A 19,868-nucleotide genomic window follows, 5' to 3' on the forward strand; every position below is an offset into this window, starting at 1 on the left:
CATCGTGCTTAAGGTTGATCGCCCGAGAATGCGACTAACCCCTTTGGGGAAGATTGACGCTGCAGGTTGTATGGAGTTGATCATGCATAAATCCAAGACAAACACAACTATGTAAGACATCAAGGGGAACCACATATGGCTCATACTAATGTTCACAGCCCGCTGAAATCATTGTGCAGGCGTGTCGCAGAGTGGTTCTCCCCGCAAGGCAGAAGGGATTCGACGCACGTTCACTGCTGTCCCTTGCAGATCAAACACCGTCGCCAGTCCAGACAGCGTGATGCATTGGCACAAGCTAGGGCAGACAGCTCGGCGAGCTGTTCTAGAAGCAAGATCACCTCTGTGGTATGACATGTTAGGCTCTGCAAGCGGAGGTATAAATACACCCTGCTCGACCAGTTTTGGTTTTCATCTCCAGCCAGCACAGCTCTCGAGATCATATATTCGAGAACACTCTCAATTTCTTCTTTTTGCCCCAGTGAAGACAGCAAGTCTTGACACCCAACATGCGCTACTCCTGGATCAACGGCCTTCTCTTCTTGGCCGCCTCTCCCTTGACGGCCCTCGCCGTCCCTATCGATCCCAGCTTTCTGCCTGAGCAATCCGACCCCAATTCCGAATCCCAGGGCAACTATGCGCGTCAGTACATGCCCGGACAGACCTATCCCCACAACGGTGTCGGGGCTGGGGGCATTGGGGCGGCGAGACCCGGTGTCGGCATTCCTGGAGTGGGCGTTCCGGGTGTGGGCACTGGCGCAGGTGTCGGCGCGGGTCTGGGCGCAGGCGTCGGAGCTGGCCTCGGAGCAGGCGTTGGTGCGGGAGCTGGTGCTGGCCTCGGCGCCGGCGCCCTTAACGCAGGCAACGTGCACCTGCGCCGGAACTGGCGGGGAAGGTACCGCTACCGCCGCCCCAACTGGGAGCACCGCAATATGAATGCGCTGATGCATCCTCATATAAACCTGGCGCGCAACTATGATGGCTACCGCGATGGCGAGGAAGGATACAACAATGGTTACGGCGAGGAGGGCTTCCATGACAACGATGTGATCCACATACCCACTCCGTCGGTCACACTTGAGCGCAAGTGGTACCGCGGCGATGAGTACAACAACGACAATGGCTACGGCTACAACCATGGCTATGAGGATGACGACCTGCTCGACCTTCCTACGGTGCATTTGGACCGCAAGTGGTACCGAGAGGGTGAGCCCGGCTACAACAATGGCTACAGCGAGGAAGGCTACAATAACGACGAGGAGCTCGATATTCCCTCTGTGACTCTGGAGCGCAAGTGGTACAACAACGGCGGGGAATATGGCGAGAACTACGGGAACGAGGGTTACAACAATGGCTACAGCAATGGCTACAGCAACGAGGGCTATAACAATGAGGGCTACAACGACGACGAGTGGAACGACGGCGAGACCATTCTTGACGTGCCCACTCCCTCGGCGGTCGTCTTGAAGCGCAACTGGGTCCAGCACACCAATGCATGGTGGAACTCTAACCGCGGCTGCAACCGCATCGGCAACTGGAACAACGGCGACAACTGGAACTGTGAGAATGAATGGAACGGAAACTACAACGACGGCTACAACAATGGCCGGTGGAACAACGGCTACCGCGGCGGCCTGCGTCCTACCCCCTCGTCGGTCGTGATTGCTCGCAACTGGAACGGCAACGACAACTACAACAACGGCCAGTGGAACAACGGCCAGTGGAACAACGGCCAGTACAACAACGGCCAGTACAACAACGGCCAGTACAACAACGGCCAGTACAACAACGGCCAGTACAACAACGGCCAGTACAACAACGGCCAGTACAACAACGGCCAGTACAACAACGGTCAGTACAACAACGGCCAGTGGAACAACGGCTACAACAACGGCCAGTGGAACAACGGCTACAACAACGGCCAGTTGAACAATGGCTACAAAAACCGGTACAACAATGGCCAGTGGAACAGCGCGGCCTACCCCTCGGCCACTCCTGGTATCCACATCGGCACAAACTATGTGCGGGAGGCTGCCACTGATGCCACTGAGAAGTAAACATGTTGGTACTCGCTCGTTTGAAGTGGATTTGGAAAGGTATGTGCTTGATAAACTCATTGCATGAAAACTCAACTAATCGAGATCCAGTCGATAGAAAGTAATGTGTTGGAAGAAGAAGTTTGAGTAATGGCAGCAATATGGGGATGATTGCAACGAGAACATGAACTGGATACGCTCATTATGACAGATGGCTTGACGAAGAATGGATGGAATGCAGAAACGCAGCGTTGATAGCGCAGTCTCTACCAGTGATAACGAAGACAAGAATGATACTTTGGTTTTGATTTGGACATCTACCTGGATGAGTATGTAGAACCAATTTCCCCCACCGAATATTTGGAAACGTCACCGATGTATATGGATATTGTGTTTCAATAATCGCAGGATTACCTGGAGTGTTATTGCAAGGCCCTGCACTGCCGCTACCCAGCCAGTCCGTGAAGGCACCCGATCCATTCCAGATACTGAAGATGAGAACCATGCCGTGGGCCAGAGCACGACCCATCTGTGGCAGACCACCCATTTGCTCAAAGTACGGGGCTGAGTTCTCAATAGGCGATAGTGAAAGACTCGATCTCGGTGCCGGATACCTCTGTAACGGCATTTTAGACCACCCTGCCATCCGGAACATACAAGCGACGGATCTGCACTGATGCCTCTCGTGTAGTATGATCGACCGTCAAGCCACGGCCATAGTAGTCGTAGTCCCAGTGCGTAGGCGTTATATCCGCATCCAACCTTATCGCAGACATCATCGCTCCCGCAAAGATCGCTTTATCACTCGTATAACCGAGTAATATTGCATGCATGGGGTTTGTACGCAGTGGCAAGGGCATTGGCCTCCTACAAGTCCTTTGCATTGCAACAAGAACCAGCACCGTCAATATTGGAGACCCCGTGGATCCAGTGGTCATAAGAGCACTGAGCATCACAGTATCCAGTACCATATTGTACAAAGTACTAAAAGAACTCCAGCCGGCTTGATTGCACCAGCCGACAAGATCAAATGTGGGCCTCTCTACGTACATTGGTAACATTTACATTATTCTACATGTATGCTTTCCAGCCCTGGCGAAGATCCAGGAGCTGTGGCAAAGAAACTTAGATAAAAGGCGCCTTGAATCTTTCAAAATAAGTGCAAATCAGCAACTAATTAGAACTGTTTTCAATCAAAGCTGTAACATATCCTTAATCTCACTTACTTGGGTCTGCAAACTGTCCGTCCTACTTTCAGACTCTGTAAGTAGCTCTATAGTGCCATCACACTGTAAACTATCGTTGACAGCCTTCAGACAGGTGGCTATAGCAACATCGAGTTTATTCTGGCGGGGGCCACTTGAAGAACTTAATGGGGCGGGCGGATCGCTTCACTAGTGAATTACCGTCAGTAGGTTCGCCACCCGCAACCCCTCCAATACAACGTACAAAGGATCAGCAGTTGATACCGTACTCGCTCGTACTCGCCCCCAAATCGGACCCTACACCGCTCTCAGTCCTTAACCTGTGGACGGCTCGTCTAGCTGAGCTTTCACTAACATCTTTTCTTCTTCCCACTCACGCCAATCGAGCGCGTTATTGATATGTCCATGGCTAGGTCCGTCACGGGACTCCTCGATCTTCCCAACGAACTACTCTTCGAAATAACCCAATTTCTGGAATATGGCTGGGATCTGACAGCGTTTGGCGTGGCCAATCGCCGACTCTCCGAGATCGTCAACACATACCTCTACCAGCAAAATCTTCCTAACTGCAGTAACGCAGTATTGCGCTGGATTGCCGAGAATGGCAATGACGATGCATTTGCCCGGTGCCTCAAGGCGGATATCCTGGCATATGTGGACAAGCCTATCACCATGGTAGCGCTACGGAATGCAATATGTCATGGACACGTCAAAATAGTTGAACATCTCATTAAGAATGGCATCACTTCAATTCACAAAGAGGAGAAAACCAATCGCCGTGCTGTCCTACGGCGCCTCTATGATACCCCGCTTATTCGCGCCGTGAATAAGGGACGCATTGCTGTCGCACGGGTTCTGGTTGGGCATGGGGTCGGCGATCTTTTTTCCCTAAGAAACAGCGAGCTGCTAACGCATGCTGCGTGGAAAGGAGATCTTGCGATGATGAAGTACCTTGTGAAGGAGGTAGGCTTGGACCCGAAGAAACGAAGCACTGGTGCATTGGGCGCCGCTGCTGAATCGGGCCGGACGCGAGCAATAGAGCTCTTGCTCGAGCAGGGAGCAAATCCAAATCTGCAGTCCGAACATGAGGGCCTGCCCCTTATGATTGCAGCTAAGCAGGGTCATATTGAAATTGTTCGTCTTCTGCTTGCATACGGCACCAACGTGAACCCCACTCCAGCTCACCAGAAGCTTCCTATCTACTCAGCAATGAGCACAAGTAAAGGAAACAGGGGAAACAGGGTGGCCATTACAAGCCTCATTGCCGATCATATGAATCTCAATCTACTTCGGATAGGAGACGACAACCGAGTGACGCTCCTGACGATTGCCGCCGCACTAGGTAGAGATAAGCTAGTCCAAGAGCTACTTCAGGAGGGTTGCTATCCAAATCAAATGTCGTCAGAAGGGTTCCTCTATTACAATCTACTGTCTCAAGGACCACTAGAATGGGCTTGCGAGGCAGGACACGACTCAGTAGTGAAGATACTACTCCAATTTGGAGTCATTGGGAATGATCGAAAGCCTTTAGCGCGTGCTATCCAAAATGGACATCCACAGGTCGCTAAAATCCTGCTTGATAGATACTTGGAGGATTATCGGAGAACAAGCTGGTTTAACAAACTTTTGCTTTCCGCATTAAAGCATGATGCATGCTTCGACCTCCTACTGGACCACGGGGCTAATCCTACTGGCGTCGTGAAAAAGGGAAAGTGTTTGATCCAACATGTGCTTGAGTCAGAACGTCCATCACTAGCCCACGCGTTACTCCGTCGAGGATTTCCGCTCGAATTTCTGCCCGAACTTCTGCCCTCGATTCAAGAGGATAGAGAAAGATCTATCGTGTTATCCGCTAGCCGTGGAGGTGTGTCGATGCTCGAAACCCTTTTCCAAAACGGACTTGATCCATTAGCCGTGGATGACGACGATATACAATACGCAATAAGTGACGCAATTCGACGAGAAGATGTTCCTGTTGCTAGCTTTTTCTTAAATCGAGGCTTCACAGTCCCTTGCGACGATCTGCTTCCGGAGTGCATTAGCCATGCCGCCCGCCTCAAAAGTTCCGATAGCCCCACTGAAATGTTACTTGATACGTTATTAAGAAGTGGGGTAGACATTAACGCTCGAGATGAACACCAGCGCACCTGTATCTGGGAAGCTATCACTCTTTACTATCCCAATCAACTGGACGTCCTTCTACAAAGGGGTGCAGACCCCCTTCTTCAGGACGAAAATGGAGATAGTTCTTTGATATTTGCCGCGACACGAACCCCGTCGCTCATTTTGTATGTCAAATGTGCTCAAACCATCCTTGAATGGATTGATATCCACCGGACTGAGCTATCGAGAGAGGAGTTATGCCAGGAGCTTTCAAAAGCGGAGTCTGGAGCAGTGAAGCATGATAATAAAAGGATAGCTCGAATGTTGCAACGATTTAAACGCGTTCATTTCGATTCAGTGTGATTATTGTGGCTTCACAGAAGCTTCCTCCCCTGCAATGTGTATTTTATGCCTTGATCAAGCAAAAGAGGTGGAAACCCTGTGCAACTTTTTTTTCATAAATCATCCCAAATTAGAAAGGAACTTCTTCAGAGCCAAGAAAAACCTTTAGTGTCAACAGAGTAGATACTATTGAAATGCCGTATTCTGGGTGCCTAAAAAATATGTTAGGCCGCTTCGTCCGCGGTCGTACGAAGTGTCCCTAATGACTGATCTCATGCGTATCTGGGATTGTAACTTCGCATTCATCTTACTCATCCATGCATCTTAGATGGAAGCCACGCTGAAATTTGTCAGTAGATCTTGCACACTGGTTAAAATTAAGTTTGCGATGCTCGCAATTTGCTTATTGCTCTTGATTATTTTATCAATGCCTACAATAGATCCAGAAACCACCCTCGAGTAAGTCGGTAATAAAGTTTTTGGATCGACCTTTGCAATTTTAGCAATTATACTCTGCCTAGCATTATCTTGCCATTGACATAAAAAAATGAAAATATAAGATGGTCTCCTGTTTCATTACATGACGGTGCACTGGTTTGGCCCCTTCGGACAGATCCCGTCGCGAACAAGTTGGTTTGAAGTTGGTGCCTCGAATTTCTGGCCACAGAGCAACGAAAAGTAGGCCTCCTATAAAAGCCATGAATTAGCGCTACGATGCCCTGACTCGAGCCTCGAAGATCACTTACAACAACAAACCACGCATAGCTATCTGCATTCTCAACTGGCCCTAGAAGGACATGCTTGGTACTAGGATATTGGCCTTTTTCCTGTTTATATTTGAGTGCTCTTGTACCCTGGGGCCCATACGCAGGATCATCCGTGACTTTTAGGTTGCCTGGTACCTTCGCGTTGTCGAATGGTGCCTCGCTGACCTCACAAGTGTGGCTGCTGTCTGTCAGTGCTGCGATAGGAGTGAAAAGTATTACGTGTCACTCACGTCAATTCATGAATCAGAATATAAGCCAATGGAGTCATTTCAGGAGACACCTTGGCATCCTTTTTGAAGACTTCCCTGCACTGGGCCTCGTCTGTTGGTAAGTTAGAAAGATCCGGGTATTTGTAAGGGTTGACCCTATCAATGTCGCAGAAGTATATTGATGTATCGCAATCGTTCGACTCCGTGTACGCCGCAATAGTTCTCTTCTTGCCTTGGGTATCTAAATCTGAGCAAGTCCCTTTATCGAGAGCATTATGAATCGTCAAACCTGCCAAGAAATCTGAACCGGCATTGTGAGATTTCAAGTTCTTTGGAAAAACCATATTTTTTAGCACTTGGAGAACGATTTGTTTTTGGGTAAAATCGCCGGAGGTCTTTTGAGCAGGACTGAAGTAGTGCCCAAGGACAATGAGCGCTGTCTGCTCATCCGAAGACTAGGCCTGATCATTCGGATTTTCGGGGGTCAATGCTTGGAGTACACGAGATACCATAGTATCCATATCTCTAAAGGCCTGAGATATTTTCATGATTTTCTGTTGATCTCGTTCGCTATTGTCAAACCCCCGCCATTCCTGTGGGAGTTCGCGAGCAACGAGCGAATGCAATTCTCTAGTTTCCAATCTGAGCAGCCTTTGAATTAGTCGAAGCTTTTGAATCTTATTGAATGTTCAAGGGAGAACTAGCTGGGTAGACTTACGCCGGCTCGATGTAAAGGGCTGTTACGGAACTAGCCAGCAAGGACGCAAGGCATAGAGACTTGGTCCAGGAGACGCGCATGGTTGAATAAAGACGGTGGAACTGTGATTTATAAAAAGAAAAAATTGGAATGGAAATATTTCGGTGTGTGCATATACAAGATACGAGGTCTACAGTATCGGGTGAGAAGCTGGCTTTATAGTAGAAAAATTTCCCGACAACAGACGCGGGATTCTATCAGCCACCTGGGCCCCCATGAGGCCGCAGCTAGCGCTGAGAAATGATGGTACTGCAACAATGGTCGAGCAACGGAGTGGGAGGTGGCCCCTTCTGACCCTCTCATGAAGGCCAAAGCGTGGAGTTGTTAGTCCAGGGCCTCCTCGTAGTAGTATACTAGTGGAGTAGGCATATAGTGCAATTGATCACAGCGGCAGGGTCAGGATCTGTAGCCCCCCTCCCCCCGGGGGGGGGGGTGGCGAAGGAATTTTAGCTGCGATTAGGTCGCCTTGCCCGAACGAAAGTCTCGCACCCGCTCTCCTATTGTTACGGATTGACGGTTTGAACGTTATTAGAGAGCTCGCATGAACCGTTTAGCATTGCAGCGCCGCCCATCCTCAGTTACACCATGTGTTGACATGTCGTATCCCCGTTTGCAGCTTAGAGGGTACTTTTACTATCTTACTTAGCTCCTCTCTTACCTTTCTAAGAATAAGTTTTCTTACAATTGGATCTACTTCCTTGCTTCCTTCTCCTCACTAGTGTTTTATAATCTGTTCTTCATCTAATCGACAGGCTTACTACTACCCTTCCAAGAAGTTCTAATACACACTTTTTACTTTGGTCAAAATAAGCACATTTTAAATACATGTCTTTTTCACGGGCCATTGAAACCAGAGAGGCCCACCAGGCCCCAAATAATCTGGGTCCAACCTTTAGACCTGTTACCGGCCCGCGATGGGTTCGGGCTGAAACTAGTCAACAGGGACCCAACCCATCCCCTAGAATAATTTCCTATTCTCCATGGAATTATTAGGATTGATTGTTGATCAATCTAGATGCTGACTTGGATATTATAACCTAGTCGCTAAGCAAGTGGGTCAACCCAAAACACCATAGTAAATGTGATATTTTTAAAGCTTGATATTTCAAGTACAACGAATTAGTTTCATTTGATTATTGGTACGATAGTTGCTATTTGTAGGTTTAACTAATAGTATAGACCAGCCTAAATGGAGACTACATAATATTTAAACTATGTTACACCCCAATGCTGAGTGACGGTAAATTGGGCGCCGAAAATGGCTACCTTGGACGCAATAATTATTCTTCATTTCATTTGTAGTCGGGACCGAACGTCTGCAATTGGCATGTCAGCTAATTACTCTCCGGATAAAGAAGATTAGTAGCTCCAGTCTATTCTTATACCAATTAAAGTAGCGATCTCTACGTTAATCTGTTCGAATATAATAAGGTAGCCCACAGCTGCCCACAAGACTACATGTAGCTATACATAAACGAGTCACCAAACGAAAGCAAAGAAAACCGACTTTATTTCAAAAATTTGCTAGCACGGATGAAGTACGGACTAAACCACGATTGCATCATTACCTATAAAGATGTCAAACTCAACGCAGCCCACTCAGACTCAGACAGAAACTCGCGGACTTTCCCATCTTTCAAGAAACCTTTCCACAAAATTTGCGTTGTTCTCCCAATACTTCTCCTTTGTAGCCAAATCAGCATTTCGATCCGGAAGAGCATCGGCCTTCAGGTAAAATCCGAAAGAATAGAGGTCCAGGAGAGTCTTGGAGCCCTTGGAGGCCATGGCCTCCTTCCACTGCGGAATTTCGTCCCAGAATGCCTGCCGGAGCTCGTCACTCTCTGAGGGAAAAAACTCGAAAGTGGGCTCGATAAGAGTTGGAATAGCGATTAGTGGCGGGGCGTGATCCACAAATTCCCAATCGATCACTCCCTTCAATTTCGGTATTCTTGATTCCGAGAAGATCATGTTATGTAGGCCAAGGTCCGTGTGTACTAGCGAGAGCTTGACATTCTCAATCTCCACGGGAATATGATTAAGCGACGATTCCGTGAATCTGAGAATTCGGCTCATATATTTGTCCTTATACTCGTCGATAGCTTGTTTGGTTTGAAGCTTATTAACGCGGTGCTTAATCCACGCCTGGATGTAAGATGTCACCGAAGAGAATGGGCCGCCCAGTCCATGTAGCCTTTCCGGGCCAACCGAAATGGTGCCTTCAGGAGATACGACTGGCTCTCCGATAAGATTTCCAGCCCTAGGAACAGACAAATCCCATAGAGCAGCGAACGCTCGTGCCATCTGTTTTATGACACCTAACTTCCCTTCCAAAGAAAGGCCAACAATTGTGGCAAATCCCATGTTTCCGGGTACAAAGTGAGAGATTTGGACCTTAAGAACCGAATTCGGGGAGGTGGGCGCTGGAAACATACGAGGAGTTGCGAGCCCTTTGGGGCTTTTCTCGCGAATGTTTGAATAAGATGGTACATGCTAGCGATGTTGGCATGATATCTCAGCTGAACGACATATTCATCCGGTTTGTTCTCACTTTTTGTGTATGCTTTTGCTTTGTATGTGGTTCCAAATGTTCCGTCGCAGAGTCTATTGTAGTAAACCAATTCGCCACAGCCAGCCTCTTGAATGGCCTTGGCTATCGCGTCTTTATCCAAGGAAACGGGTGTTGTCGATAGTAAGGCCCCGTCCTCCTTAGCAAGGCAGATCAGGTATCGATCTAGCAGATCACTGACCCCAGTGAGTGAAATGAGTGCGGCGATGAAAATGATCGACACGGTATCCTCGCGAACTACGTCGAAAGTGACAGCTTTCCCTTGTGCGGGACCGAGGTGACCACCAAAAACGAGATCCCGCATGTGTTGGGAGAGCTCTTCCTTGTTAAAGTCAGGTGCCATTTTGATCGAAAGGGTCGGGAAGTGTTTTGATATTCTTTTCGGAGAGATATGGGGCAACCATCCGGTTTCTGAAAAGCCCGAGTTCTGTGAATGGAATGGGGTTGGCTGGTGGAGTATTGTCAACCATAAGGAAATTAGGAAGGAAATATACCGCTAGGCCAAAAAGCGCCAAAGCGCTATTTCAGTTGGAACGACTGATTAGTTTTTATATTAGTGGCCAAGTCCTCTCTGAGCTGACATAGCAAGCGGTAATATAGCTGAATGCGGCCTAGTACACAAATATGTGTGATTGTGGCAACTCCATAATTGGCTATACGAAACAAGGCTCGGAGCCAGCGCAGAATGTTTGCTTGCCTATTGTGTCAGCTCTTTACCAGCACCACATATATTTCGACAGCACGGCTAAGAAAACCTGCAGTATCAATAGGACAGCATCACGCATCGTATCTCCATGGTGTGTATCCTCTTTCTCTTTACCCGTCAACTTTCCAGCACAGTCAATCAATCAATCAAAATTTTGGCCCTTTATCAGCCTGCCGATTTCACACTACTTCAAATGTATCTCACGCTTCCATACACTATCGGCGCCTTTAGCAAGTTCCCCAGCTTGGGCGATGCCAATGGTCAATTATATTAACCATTAGATCCCAAAAATTTATACAAAGCTCCGTAAATAGGCTAGTTATGTCCTAAATGGTATTCAGGATATAGTTCATAGATCCCCCGATAACGAGCAGTCTTATCGCACGTGCCGATTAGATCATGGAAATGATGTCACATTCTGTTCCCTGTCACTCTCCCTTGACCGAGAACAACCGAGCAACTCCAACCGTCGAGTCACCACGTACCAGCATGTCCTTCAGTCAATCTCTTCGCCGTAACCAGGGTACACCCCTGTTCCATCTTCGCAACTTTTCACCCAGGGACCTGCATCGTGTTAACCTCCCAGCACAGCGTACCCTCCGCAATGCATACAGCATTGCACATAGCACACGCCGAACAAATGGCACCCAAAAACCCACTCAATCATCGGCATCTCTCCACTCGACCCGCTCATCACCAAGATCCCAAATTCACGCAGCTTCGCAGCCAGCATTAGCATCCACTGTCCGCACCTTCTCGCTAAACGCGACGAGCGGCAAATCCCCAGCGGACCTCCTCGTCGAAGAGCTCCAGGAGCTGTACGAGGTAGCCAAGGACGAATTCGAGATCGCGACCGATAGCACAGAGGCAGGAACTATCTACGCAGCGTCGGACCGCGAGTCGGCACGCGATGCGCTCCGCCAGCTCACGGCTGTGTATAACCTGTACACCACTGGTGATACGCAAGAACATGTGACGGATGGACAGGCGAATGCGGAGGGAGGCGGGGAGGGAGGCCCGCCTATTGAGACGATGCATGATCCTGCGGAGGTTTCGCAGGCTGTCAGGGATGAGGTGAAGAAGAGGGTTGCGCAGCGGGTTAGGGAGTTGGTTAATGCTGTGGAGGTGTTGGAGGAAAAGGCGAAGGCGGATTGAGGCTAGTATTTTAGCGGTATAGTACTATGTGTTGTTGGTGGTGGTGGTGGTGTTATACGTATAGGAGCAGAGTTCGTGCAACTGGATCACACATGTTGAAGATGTGATCCAGGGCTGGATTGTATGAAATATTATAAAACATTATTCTTTGAACCAGACATTCCCAATTGATGCAACTGGATCCAGCCAGTAACCAGTGCTTCAGTATCGTGAAGCCATTAGATGGTCGAGAAGTCGTCAAAGCTCAGTTCTGCCTCAGGTAACACAAATGGATCTTTTTTTGGTGGTTGTCGTAAAATTCCCAGACGAGAAACCAGACCAGTCATCAATCATACGCCAACCACGCAGACTTACTCATCTCAATCATAAGGACATAGCGATCGTGCATCTGAGGTCTAGATAACGGAAAAAGGAGTGAGGCTGAATTGGTCTGAGCGGGGTGATGGCAGCGTCGAAGAGGATTCTTGCTTGTGTGTTGTCCGCATATGGCGTTTCAGTTGGTCTGCCCAATAGCCGAGAATCAGAATTCGTCCGACACGTAGACACCTTGAAAACGTACCTGGTCGAGTAAAGCTCTTCGTGCATCCTAGAAAATGGCATTTATGTTTTCGCTCACCATGTGCTAGAGGCAGTTAGTACGAGGCTTTTTGCGTCTTGGGTGGGAACATACTCAGTCGATGACTAGACATATTCGAGGACTGGGATGTTGTCAGTATATTGCAACGGTCAATAAGATCCAGAACAACTCACATCACCGGTCTCAAATGTACACCCTGGGTAGGTGCACTTGAAAGGCTTTTCGCCAGTATGCGTTCGCGAATGAGTTTCTAGGTCCATTAGCTAGGGATAAAAGGAGACAAAAGGGCAGAGACATACTCAGCTCGCTGCTATCAGTAAATGATTTGTGGCAATGTTTACACTTGTACGGCTTGTCCCCACGATGGCTTCGCTCGTGTCGATCCAGGGTCGTCTGTCTGGCGAAGATTTTGCCACAAACAGAGCACTTGAAGTTTTTGTCTAATAGATGGGTATCGTTAGCATCGGATTCATTACCGATATCAAAGGGTCGTCGTACAGTTACTATGAGTCAGGAAGTGACCCTGGAGTTTTGACTTTTGCGAGAATGGTTCATCTGGACGATGGCATCCTTCCCAGCGGCAGTAGTAACCGTTCCCCTTGGCGCCTTCGATGGTGTTCATGTGGCTGGAGACGAGATGCTCTTGAAGAGCACCGGCACTCGAGAAGGTGGCTCCGCAGGCAGTTTTGGCCCCGTGAAAATCGTGTGTCCATTTGCAGGTATGCAAGTGATTGTCCTCGGCAGAAAAGTCCGAGGTGGTCAGGACTGATGACACACTCCCATCCAGGGGCGGTGGAGTCTCTGCTGGACTAGACAAAAGGTGCGAGCTGACACTGGATCGGGACTGGCGGGAATAGGGAGAATACGGGTGAGCGTGAGAGTGTGCATGAACTCGACATCGGTGATTGGTGCGGTGGGGACCTTTCATGAAAGCCTGAAGGTTGAGGTCATTCGGATTTTTAATATGACCATGGGTGTGAGAATGGTCGGGGTTAAAACAGTTGACTGGTGAAACATCTTTCGGGCATTCGAAAGGGTTCTGGCACTCATGTTGATCGAGTGCGTGTTGGTCAGGGCAGTTCGAGAGATCCGGACACACCCCAAGCATATGGAAGACGTCGGTGGGGTTGACATCGGCCTGTCCTGAAAATGGATAGTTTGTGAACAGCCCCTGTACGTCTTTCTGAAAATCGTCACAGCCAAAGTGGCTAGACACATTATTATCACAATAGGCGGTGTGTGCTTGGTATGATGAGAGGAAGTCATTTCGATGACTCGGGTCAACCGGCGGAGGCATAGGATGATAATGCCCTGCTGCCTTTTCGGAATGATCAAAAAGATTCTGATCCATCGTTATCGAAGGGAGGAAGCATGAAGCATCTAGGGAGATGGGAGTATTGAGGCCCAAAAGGGAATCAAAGCTACAATCGTGACCCTCGGTTCCGTCGCAGCAGTGCTCATCAAAGCAGGCTTGCGCCGTATCGTCGCAATGAGTGTTGTCGCAATGAGTGTCGTCGCAATGAGTGTCGTCGCAATGAGTGTCGTCGCAATGAGTATCATCGCAGTGAGCGTCATCACAATGCGCCACCGAGCACACGGTCGAAGCGTCGCAATCCACGAGGCCGTCGCAAACTGACCCACACTCTAACGAGCACTCATCAACAGGGCAATCTTCCACATCGCAGCAGGTTTCGTCAACATTGCACTGTGCAAGAGAGGCGTGATGTTCGTGGTCTGCGCAGGTCCACTGGGATAGAGAATGATCTGCAAAAGTATCGACGGCGTCCTTACCGTCTATATGAAATGCCTCCCAGTGGCATTCCAGACAGAAATCAACTCCTTGGGGTTGAGGAGACATGATGGGCAGTGCTTGGGATTTGCGCGGGGTTTAAATGGAGCCGGGACAGTCGGAAGCAGTAGGAGCAAGCAGCAAGGAATGGAGGATGCGAGGGTAAGACCGCCAGTGGGAACGTGCGTGATAGCAGCCAGGTACAGGATGCCGGCTGCCAGTATCGCCACACCAGACTCCGCCGCAGGACCTGTTTCGTAGGAAAGAATGTCGATTATCCGGACAAGATCGTCTCCGGCGCAAAGTCTAGGCTTGGGTCAGAAGCTCTGACTGGCGGGATGCGCGATACGCCGGCTGGGAGTATGTCCACGACAGATCGAATTGACATGCAGCAAGCGTAGAGGACCTTGGGAAAGTGTTGATCGAGGAGGGGGAGGGGGACAGAGGGCGCAAGGGCCTGGCAGCGAGCGAACGTGAGGCAAGTGAGGACCGTGGTGGCCCGTGGGGACCTTGGGGGAAAACGCGATCGGGGTGGGGAGCAAATCGCATGGCGTGCGATGAACAGCGGTCAGGTTGTCGTCATGGCCAAGGTGAGGGTCGGCTAATGGGTGAAGTTCATTATTATTATCGGCAGGGTGATCGACTGAGTAGTGCTGGACAGAAGGTCGCTGTCGTTTCCACCTTCCGCAAGGCCTCGAGCAGACTTTCGAATGACTAATGGGAGATCCCGTGACTGATATCTACAAGGTGATCTTGAAGATAAATATATGTACCATCTTCGCTGTTGTAATGTTATTGAAATACTTTCCTGGAGGGTCGTACTAACACAATATCCTGAATACATCATTCACCTCGAGTATCAATCAACAATCCAATCCTAGCTACCGAAATACTTCTACACGCCGGTTCCTGATATGCCCCACGTGCTGACCGCCTTTGCCCCCGGATCGTCACTCGATTATCACATCAACAGCTTATTTCGACGCAACAACACTTTAACTCACCAACTATTGCGTGGTCCAACTTCCATTTATAACCAAAGTACTGATCTTTTAACCAATTCCATACGTATCATCTCATCCCATCTCTTCCCATCTCATCTCCCATCCCCGCGTTCCCCCGTCACCCCCACCAACCCACAACAAACCCCGCCGCTACACTTCCCAACACTTCAACAGAAATGGGCAACCTCTGCTCGCGCGAATCCGACAATTTCGCCCAGCCCGGACGCGTAGTTGGCACCACACCCTCTAACCAAAACGACCCAGCACCCCGCGCCCCTCTCCCATCCAAGACAAACTGGAAGTCTTCACCGGGCCGGACACTCGGGGCGAGTCCATCGGGACCGGGCGGGGCGGGGGCAGATGAAGCGAGGGCGAATGCGGCGATTGCCGCACAGGTAAGAATAGATCCCTTTGGTGCGCAGTGACCCGTGGGAGAACAGAAACTGACGGGATATAGAAACGAGCGGAAAACGCATCTGCGGCGAATAAGGGGAAGCTTGGATCCAAGCTTGCGGCGCAGAAGGCTCAGACTCAGGGTCAGGCGTTGAATGAGGCAAGTCGGACAGAGAGGGCGGCGAGGGATGCTGATGAGAGCCAGGCAGCGAGGAGATGGGATTGAGTGTGGTCTTCCCTTTCCGGTTGGGTACAAGTGCGATATGTATAAAGGGGGTTATCAGTGTCTGGATTCGCTTCAGTTGGCAAGCTGTTTTCTCTTTCATAGTTCTGCTTAACATGTTCATGATGATGGCCATTCTGATGCGGCGTTTCTCTGTTGGGGTTCATTTCGACTCTCCAGTTCTCAAGATCTTTCCTTTTTCCAGGCGATTATGGCCGTCCCTCTGAAAGCGGTTGTCTCTACAGTTTACCAATACAGCATGGATCGAAATCAGTTCCACCATTTTATTCCCACAGATTCTTTCCCAAACCCTATTTCGAAACACACTCATCTATAATTTATTTAGCTTGTCTCAGTAACCCCAAGTATATCATATATCAAGAGTGACACCTAGTGTAAGTGGTGAAACTGATTACGTGCCATCCTGTACGAGGCAGTGATGAGTGGTCGAGAATGATTAAGTCTTTCATCATGATCAAATTGCAGTCCGGAGTCATTAAACCCATTGCGCGCCAGGAATATAATACAACCACCATGTAAATACTCTAAACAACATTATACCGTCCACCCACCGGGGCCCGAGCGTCGCTATCCGCAGCCGCCACGGTTCCCTCCTTGAGCAGGCGCATCAGTTCGCGCATGGCGTTCGTCACCGATATCTCAGTTTCGCCCTCAACCAGAATATACAGCTTGGGGTTCTCGTTAGGGCCTGGTTCCTTGCCGGCTGCGTAAAAGCTGCCCTTGGTCGTGATCGACGTGCCCGTAGCCTCCAGGATCTTGGCGACGTTCGTGCGGTTGGTGACGCCCCAACGTGCTTTCTCTGTAGAAATAATATGAGTACCTGTTCATAGCCGAAATGTAAGAAGGGAGGAAACTTACGGGGGAAGTCATTGATCTCAAGCGTGGCATGGAACGCCCCAGCATCCGGTCCACGATTGTCGATAGGGACACCCGATCTCATCACGCCGGCTCGGCTCAGGCGCGCGTGGATATCAGCAACGGCAGAACCGACCTTGTCGAGAGGGTTTTTAGATGCGGCAGCGGGATCCTTTTCGGTTCTGTGCACTGTGATCTTGCCATCCAGGTCGATGCCCTTGGGAACACCGACAAGCTGAGCGGGCGCGGGCGCGGCTGCAGATTGGACGGATGAGAGTGCCTTGTTGAAACGCTCATCGTCCTTCTCAGCCTTTCCATCCTTCTCTTCCTCCTCTTCGCCTTCTTCGCCGGTTTTGTAAGTACGACGCTCACGCATACGAGCAGACTCGCGCTCCTGGTCGAGACGTTCAAGACCCTTGCCGCCGAATCCAGAGGTGCTTGCCTTCTCCTTGCCGGCCTTCACCTTCTCCAGGAAGGCGTCGACCAGCTTCTGGACGGGTTCGGGGATTTCTTGTCCACTTTGCTTGAGTGCCTTGGCAATGTCTACCGAGTATCGCTCTTGGTCTTCCGTCAAGAAGGTCACTGCAGTACCAGTGTTGCCAGCACGGCCCGTTCGACCCGCTCGGTGAACGTAATCTTCCAGGTGATTCGGGGCATCGTAGTTCACGACGAGTTTGAGCTGCTTGACATCCAATCCACGAGCAGCAACCGAGGTGGCAACCAAGACAGGGAAAATACCTGCCTTGAAGTCTTCAATGGTGGAGTCACGGTCAATTTGGTCCTTGCCGCCATGGATTGACATGCACGGATAGCCCTTCCGCATGAGTTCTTTCAGCAGGTTGTCGGCGGATTCTTGACGGTCAACAAATATCAACGCCCGAGCATCCTCATTCGCATCGTCCGAGTACAGATTGCCCAGCAGTTCCAGTAGTCGAAAGAACTTTTGATCCTCACTGCGGACTTCGACGATCTGCGTGATCTCAGGAGCCACCACACTCCTACCACCCACGACAATCTCAACCGGCTTCTTCAGGGTTCTCCGAGCCAGCGCTTCCATATTCCGGGGAAAGGTGGCGGAGAAAAGGACGGTCTGGCGATCAGGTCGGACGTTTGCCATGATTTTCACCACTTGGGGTTCGAAGCCCATGTCAAACATGCGATCAGCTTCGTCCAAAACGACGTAGGTGACGCGTCGTAGGTTTGTGACTCGCCCAGCATTCGCCGCAAGCAAATCGATCATCCGGCCAGGTGTGCAAACAACGATCTCTGCGCCTCGCTTGAGTTCGGCGATTTGATCTTTAATCGGAGCACCGCCATATGCACAGACAGCCCGAAGGCCCAACGCTTTCAAGAAGGGTTTGCAGTCTTTGTGGATTTGAGTGGCCAATTCACGGGTAGGCGTCATAATCAGACCGATAGGGCCTTCCATGCTCTCGAGTGGTCGCTGGTCCTTGATATGTCGAAACATTGGAATGAGGAAAGCAACTGTCTTTCCAGATCCAGTCTTAGCGACACCAATAACGTCGCGACCAGACATGATCGCAGGAATTGCCTGTGCTTGGATAGCAGTTAAGCTTTCGTACCCCAGCCGGTCGACAACATCAAGAGTTTGCACACCCATTCCACATTGCGACCATTTCTGAACAGGCTTCGGAACATCGAGTCCGCGTACTTTGATCCCTTCAAGTTCATGACGCAGGTTTGCAACCTCTTCCTCCGTCATCTCAGCCAGATTGGAAGGCTCATTATAAAACTGCTTCCGGAATGGCTCATACTCAACTTTGGCATGGTTGACAGTGGGGATTTCTTTCTTCTTTTTCTTATTTGCCATGGCGAGTAAGTCGTCTGCGTCGTCCTCTCCGACGGCGGTTATGTCCACATCTTCATCGTCACCAAACATGGCCTGCGGTTGTTGCGACTCTTTCTTTCTCGAGAACTTCGCACCGGCAGTCTTCTTTGGAGGAGCGGTATCAGCCAATTCGGACATGAAGGCATCCAGAGGATCAACTTCTTCCGCCTCATCGACTTCCATCGCAGTAGGCTCGCCTTGCTGATTTGATGAATCGGCCATGTGAGTATCTCCATTCGTCTGCGGTGCTTCGGATGCGTCACCCTGGTTTTGGAGCCGCTCTTCTCGTCTTTCTGCAGCGGCACGAGCGGCGGCGGCGGCTTCTTCCTCTGTTCCGTCTTGCATGTCGACATCGTCATCATCGTCGCCAGCGTCGTCGGGAACAACATCAGCATTCTTGACCTCTTCTAGTGGCGGAGTAGGTAGCCTTTCTAATTTCTTGCGCGTTGATTCTTCCTCACCAAACCCCAGTGTCCGAACTGCAGAGGCCTTCTCGTTATCCGAAGCTGGCTTTGCAACTAGTCCAAATCTGCCGACATTACCCTTGGCCTTGAAAGGAGTAGAAGACTTGGCAGCAGGCTTGCTGGGCTGGGCCAATGGGCCGGTAGACGAGGCCGTTGAAGATTTGGAGGGAAGCGGAACAGCAACATCGGTGCCGAGGACGGCGGGTCCAGCAGTCGTTGTCGTGGAGTGCTTAGCGATAGCCTTGGGGTCGAACTTTCCGGCATAAGGGGCGGGAGTGGTGGACTCCGTAGGAGTTGCGGGAGTTTGAGGCGAGCCGACAGCGGGCGAGAGACCCGACTTGCGGTCAATCTCTTCCAGGATACTCTTGGGTCCACTCGCAGCTTGTTCTCGCGATTTCCGTTCACGCTCGGCGGCCTGCTTTTGTTTCCAAGCTTCCAGTTTGGCAAGCCTCTCCGCTCGCTTCTCCTCGTCGGTTGGAACGGTCGTGGCAGGGGCGGCCGGTTTGGATGGCTGATAAATGAAGTGAGCACCACTGTTCTGAGACACGACAGCAGATCTGAAACGTACCTCGCGGGATCTCGACGCAGAACGTCTAGTTGAAGCACGCTCGCGACTGTCTTCCCGTCTAGGCTTGGGCTTCAAGTCAGCAGAATCACCTGTGCGCCTCCGGTCTCGGTCGCGTGAATCATCTCGCCTGCTTCGATAGTCTCGATCGCGGCTCCTGCGGCGATATTCGCGATCATCGTTTCGCTCTCGGGACCGCCGGCGTTCTCGAGATCGGTCTCCGCGACTGGATCTGTAATTGTCTTGGTCGCGCCTGTCTAGGGAACGGTCGCGTCGACGGTAGGA

At 50.3% G+C, this 19,868-nt stretch overlaps 8 protein-coding genes across 8 annotated transcripts; 3 read left to right on the forward strand and 5 right to left on the reverse strand.

Annotated features, from left to right (window-relative positions):
* Positions 1 to 230: 230 nt before the first annotated feature.
* N7474_000732 (uncharacterized protein) lies at positions 231 to 2,114 on the reverse strand (the record flags this gene model as incomplete). Its single annotated transcript, XM_057192147.1, has 1 exon — positions 231 to 2,114. One exon carries the CDS (start codon positions 2,112 to 2,114, stop codon positions 231 to 233), a length of 1,884 nt encoding a protein of 627 aa, XP_057057100.1.
* Positions 2,115 to 3,643: 1,529 nt separating this feature from the next.
* N7474_000733 (ankyrin) lies at positions 3,644 to 5,704 on the forward strand (the record flags this gene model as incomplete). Its single annotated transcript, XM_057192148.1, has 1 exon — positions 3,644 to 5,704. One exon carries the CDS (start codon positions 3,644 to 3,646, stop codon positions 5,702 to 5,704), a length of 2,061 nt encoding a protein of 686 aa, XP_057057101.1.
* A 555-nt stretch (positions 5,705 to 6,259) lies between these two features.
* Positions 6,260 to 7,457, reverse strand: N7474_000734 (uncharacterized protein; the record flags this gene model as incomplete). Its single annotated transcript, XM_057192149.1, has 5 exons — positions 6,260 to 6,370; positions 6,430 to 6,628; positions 6,681 to 7,114; positions 7,169 to 7,289; positions 7,378 to 7,457. 5 exons carry the CDS (start codon positions 7,455 to 7,457, stop codon positions 6,260 to 6,262), a joined length of 945 nt encoding a protein of 314 aa, XP_057057102.1.
* Positions 7,458 to 9,021: 1,564 nt separating this feature from the next.
* On the reverse strand, positions 9,022 to 10,325 carry N7474_000735 (uncharacterized protein; the record flags this gene model as incomplete). Its single annotated transcript, XM_057192150.1, has 2 exons — positions 9,022 to 9,717; positions 9,849 to 10,325. The coding sequence occupies 2 exons, from the start codon at positions 10,323 to 10,325 to the stop codon at positions 9,022 to 9,024; spliced, it is 1,173 nt and encodes a 390-aa protein (XP_057057103.1).
* An 852-nt stretch (positions 10,326 to 11,177) lies between these two features.
* On the forward strand, positions 11,178 to 11,843 carry N7474_000736 (uncharacterized protein; the record flags this gene model as incomplete). The annotated part of the gene is made up of 1 exon (XM_057192151.1): positions 11,178 to 11,843. One exon carries the CDS (start codon positions 11,178 to 11,180, stop codon positions 11,841 to 11,843), a length of 666 nt encoding a protein of 221 aa, XP_057057104.1.
* Positions 11,844 to 12,238: 395 nt separating this feature from the next.
* Positions 12,239 to 14,278, reverse strand: N7474_000737 (C2H2-type zinc finger protein; the record flags this gene model as incomplete). The annotated part of the gene is made up of 3 exons (XM_057192152.1): positions 12,239 to 12,429; positions 12,720 to 12,860; positions 12,925 to 14,278. The coding sequence occupies 3 exons, from the start codon at positions 14,276 to 14,278 to the stop codon at positions 12,239 to 12,241; spliced, it is 1,686 nt and encodes a 561-aa protein (XP_057057105.1).
* A 1,111-nt stretch (positions 14,279 to 15,389) lies between these two features.
* Positions 15,390 to 15,832, forward strand: N7474_000738 (uncharacterized protein; the record flags this gene model as incomplete). Its single annotated transcript, XM_057192153.1, has 2 exons — positions 15,390 to 15,608; positions 15,671 to 15,832. The coding sequence occupies 2 exons, from the start codon at positions 15,390 to 15,392 to the stop codon at positions 15,830 to 15,832; spliced, it is 381 nt and encodes a 126-aa protein (XP_057057106.1).
* A 542-nt stretch (positions 15,833 to 16,374) lies between these two features.
* N7474_000739 (uncharacterized protein) lies at positions 16,375 to 19,762 on the reverse strand (the record flags this gene model as incomplete). Its single annotated transcript, XM_057192154.1, has 3 exons — positions 16,375 to 16,643; positions 16,709 to 19,586; positions 19,676 to 19,762. The coding sequence occupies 3 exons, from the start codon at positions 19,760 to 19,762 to the stop codon at positions 16,375 to 16,377; spliced, it is 3,234 nt and encodes a 1,077-aa protein (XP_057057107.1).
* Positions 19,763 to 19,868: the final 106 nt, after the last annotated feature.

Source organism: Penicillium riverlandense (assembly GCF_028828495.1).
Source record: "Penicillium riverlandense strain IBT 135883 chromosome Unknown utg000001l_segment0_segment0, whole genome shotgun sequence".
Classification (NCBI taxonomy): Eukaryota; Fungi; Ascomycota; class Eurotiomycetes; order Eurotiales; family Aspergillaceae; genus Penicillium; species Penicillium riverlandense.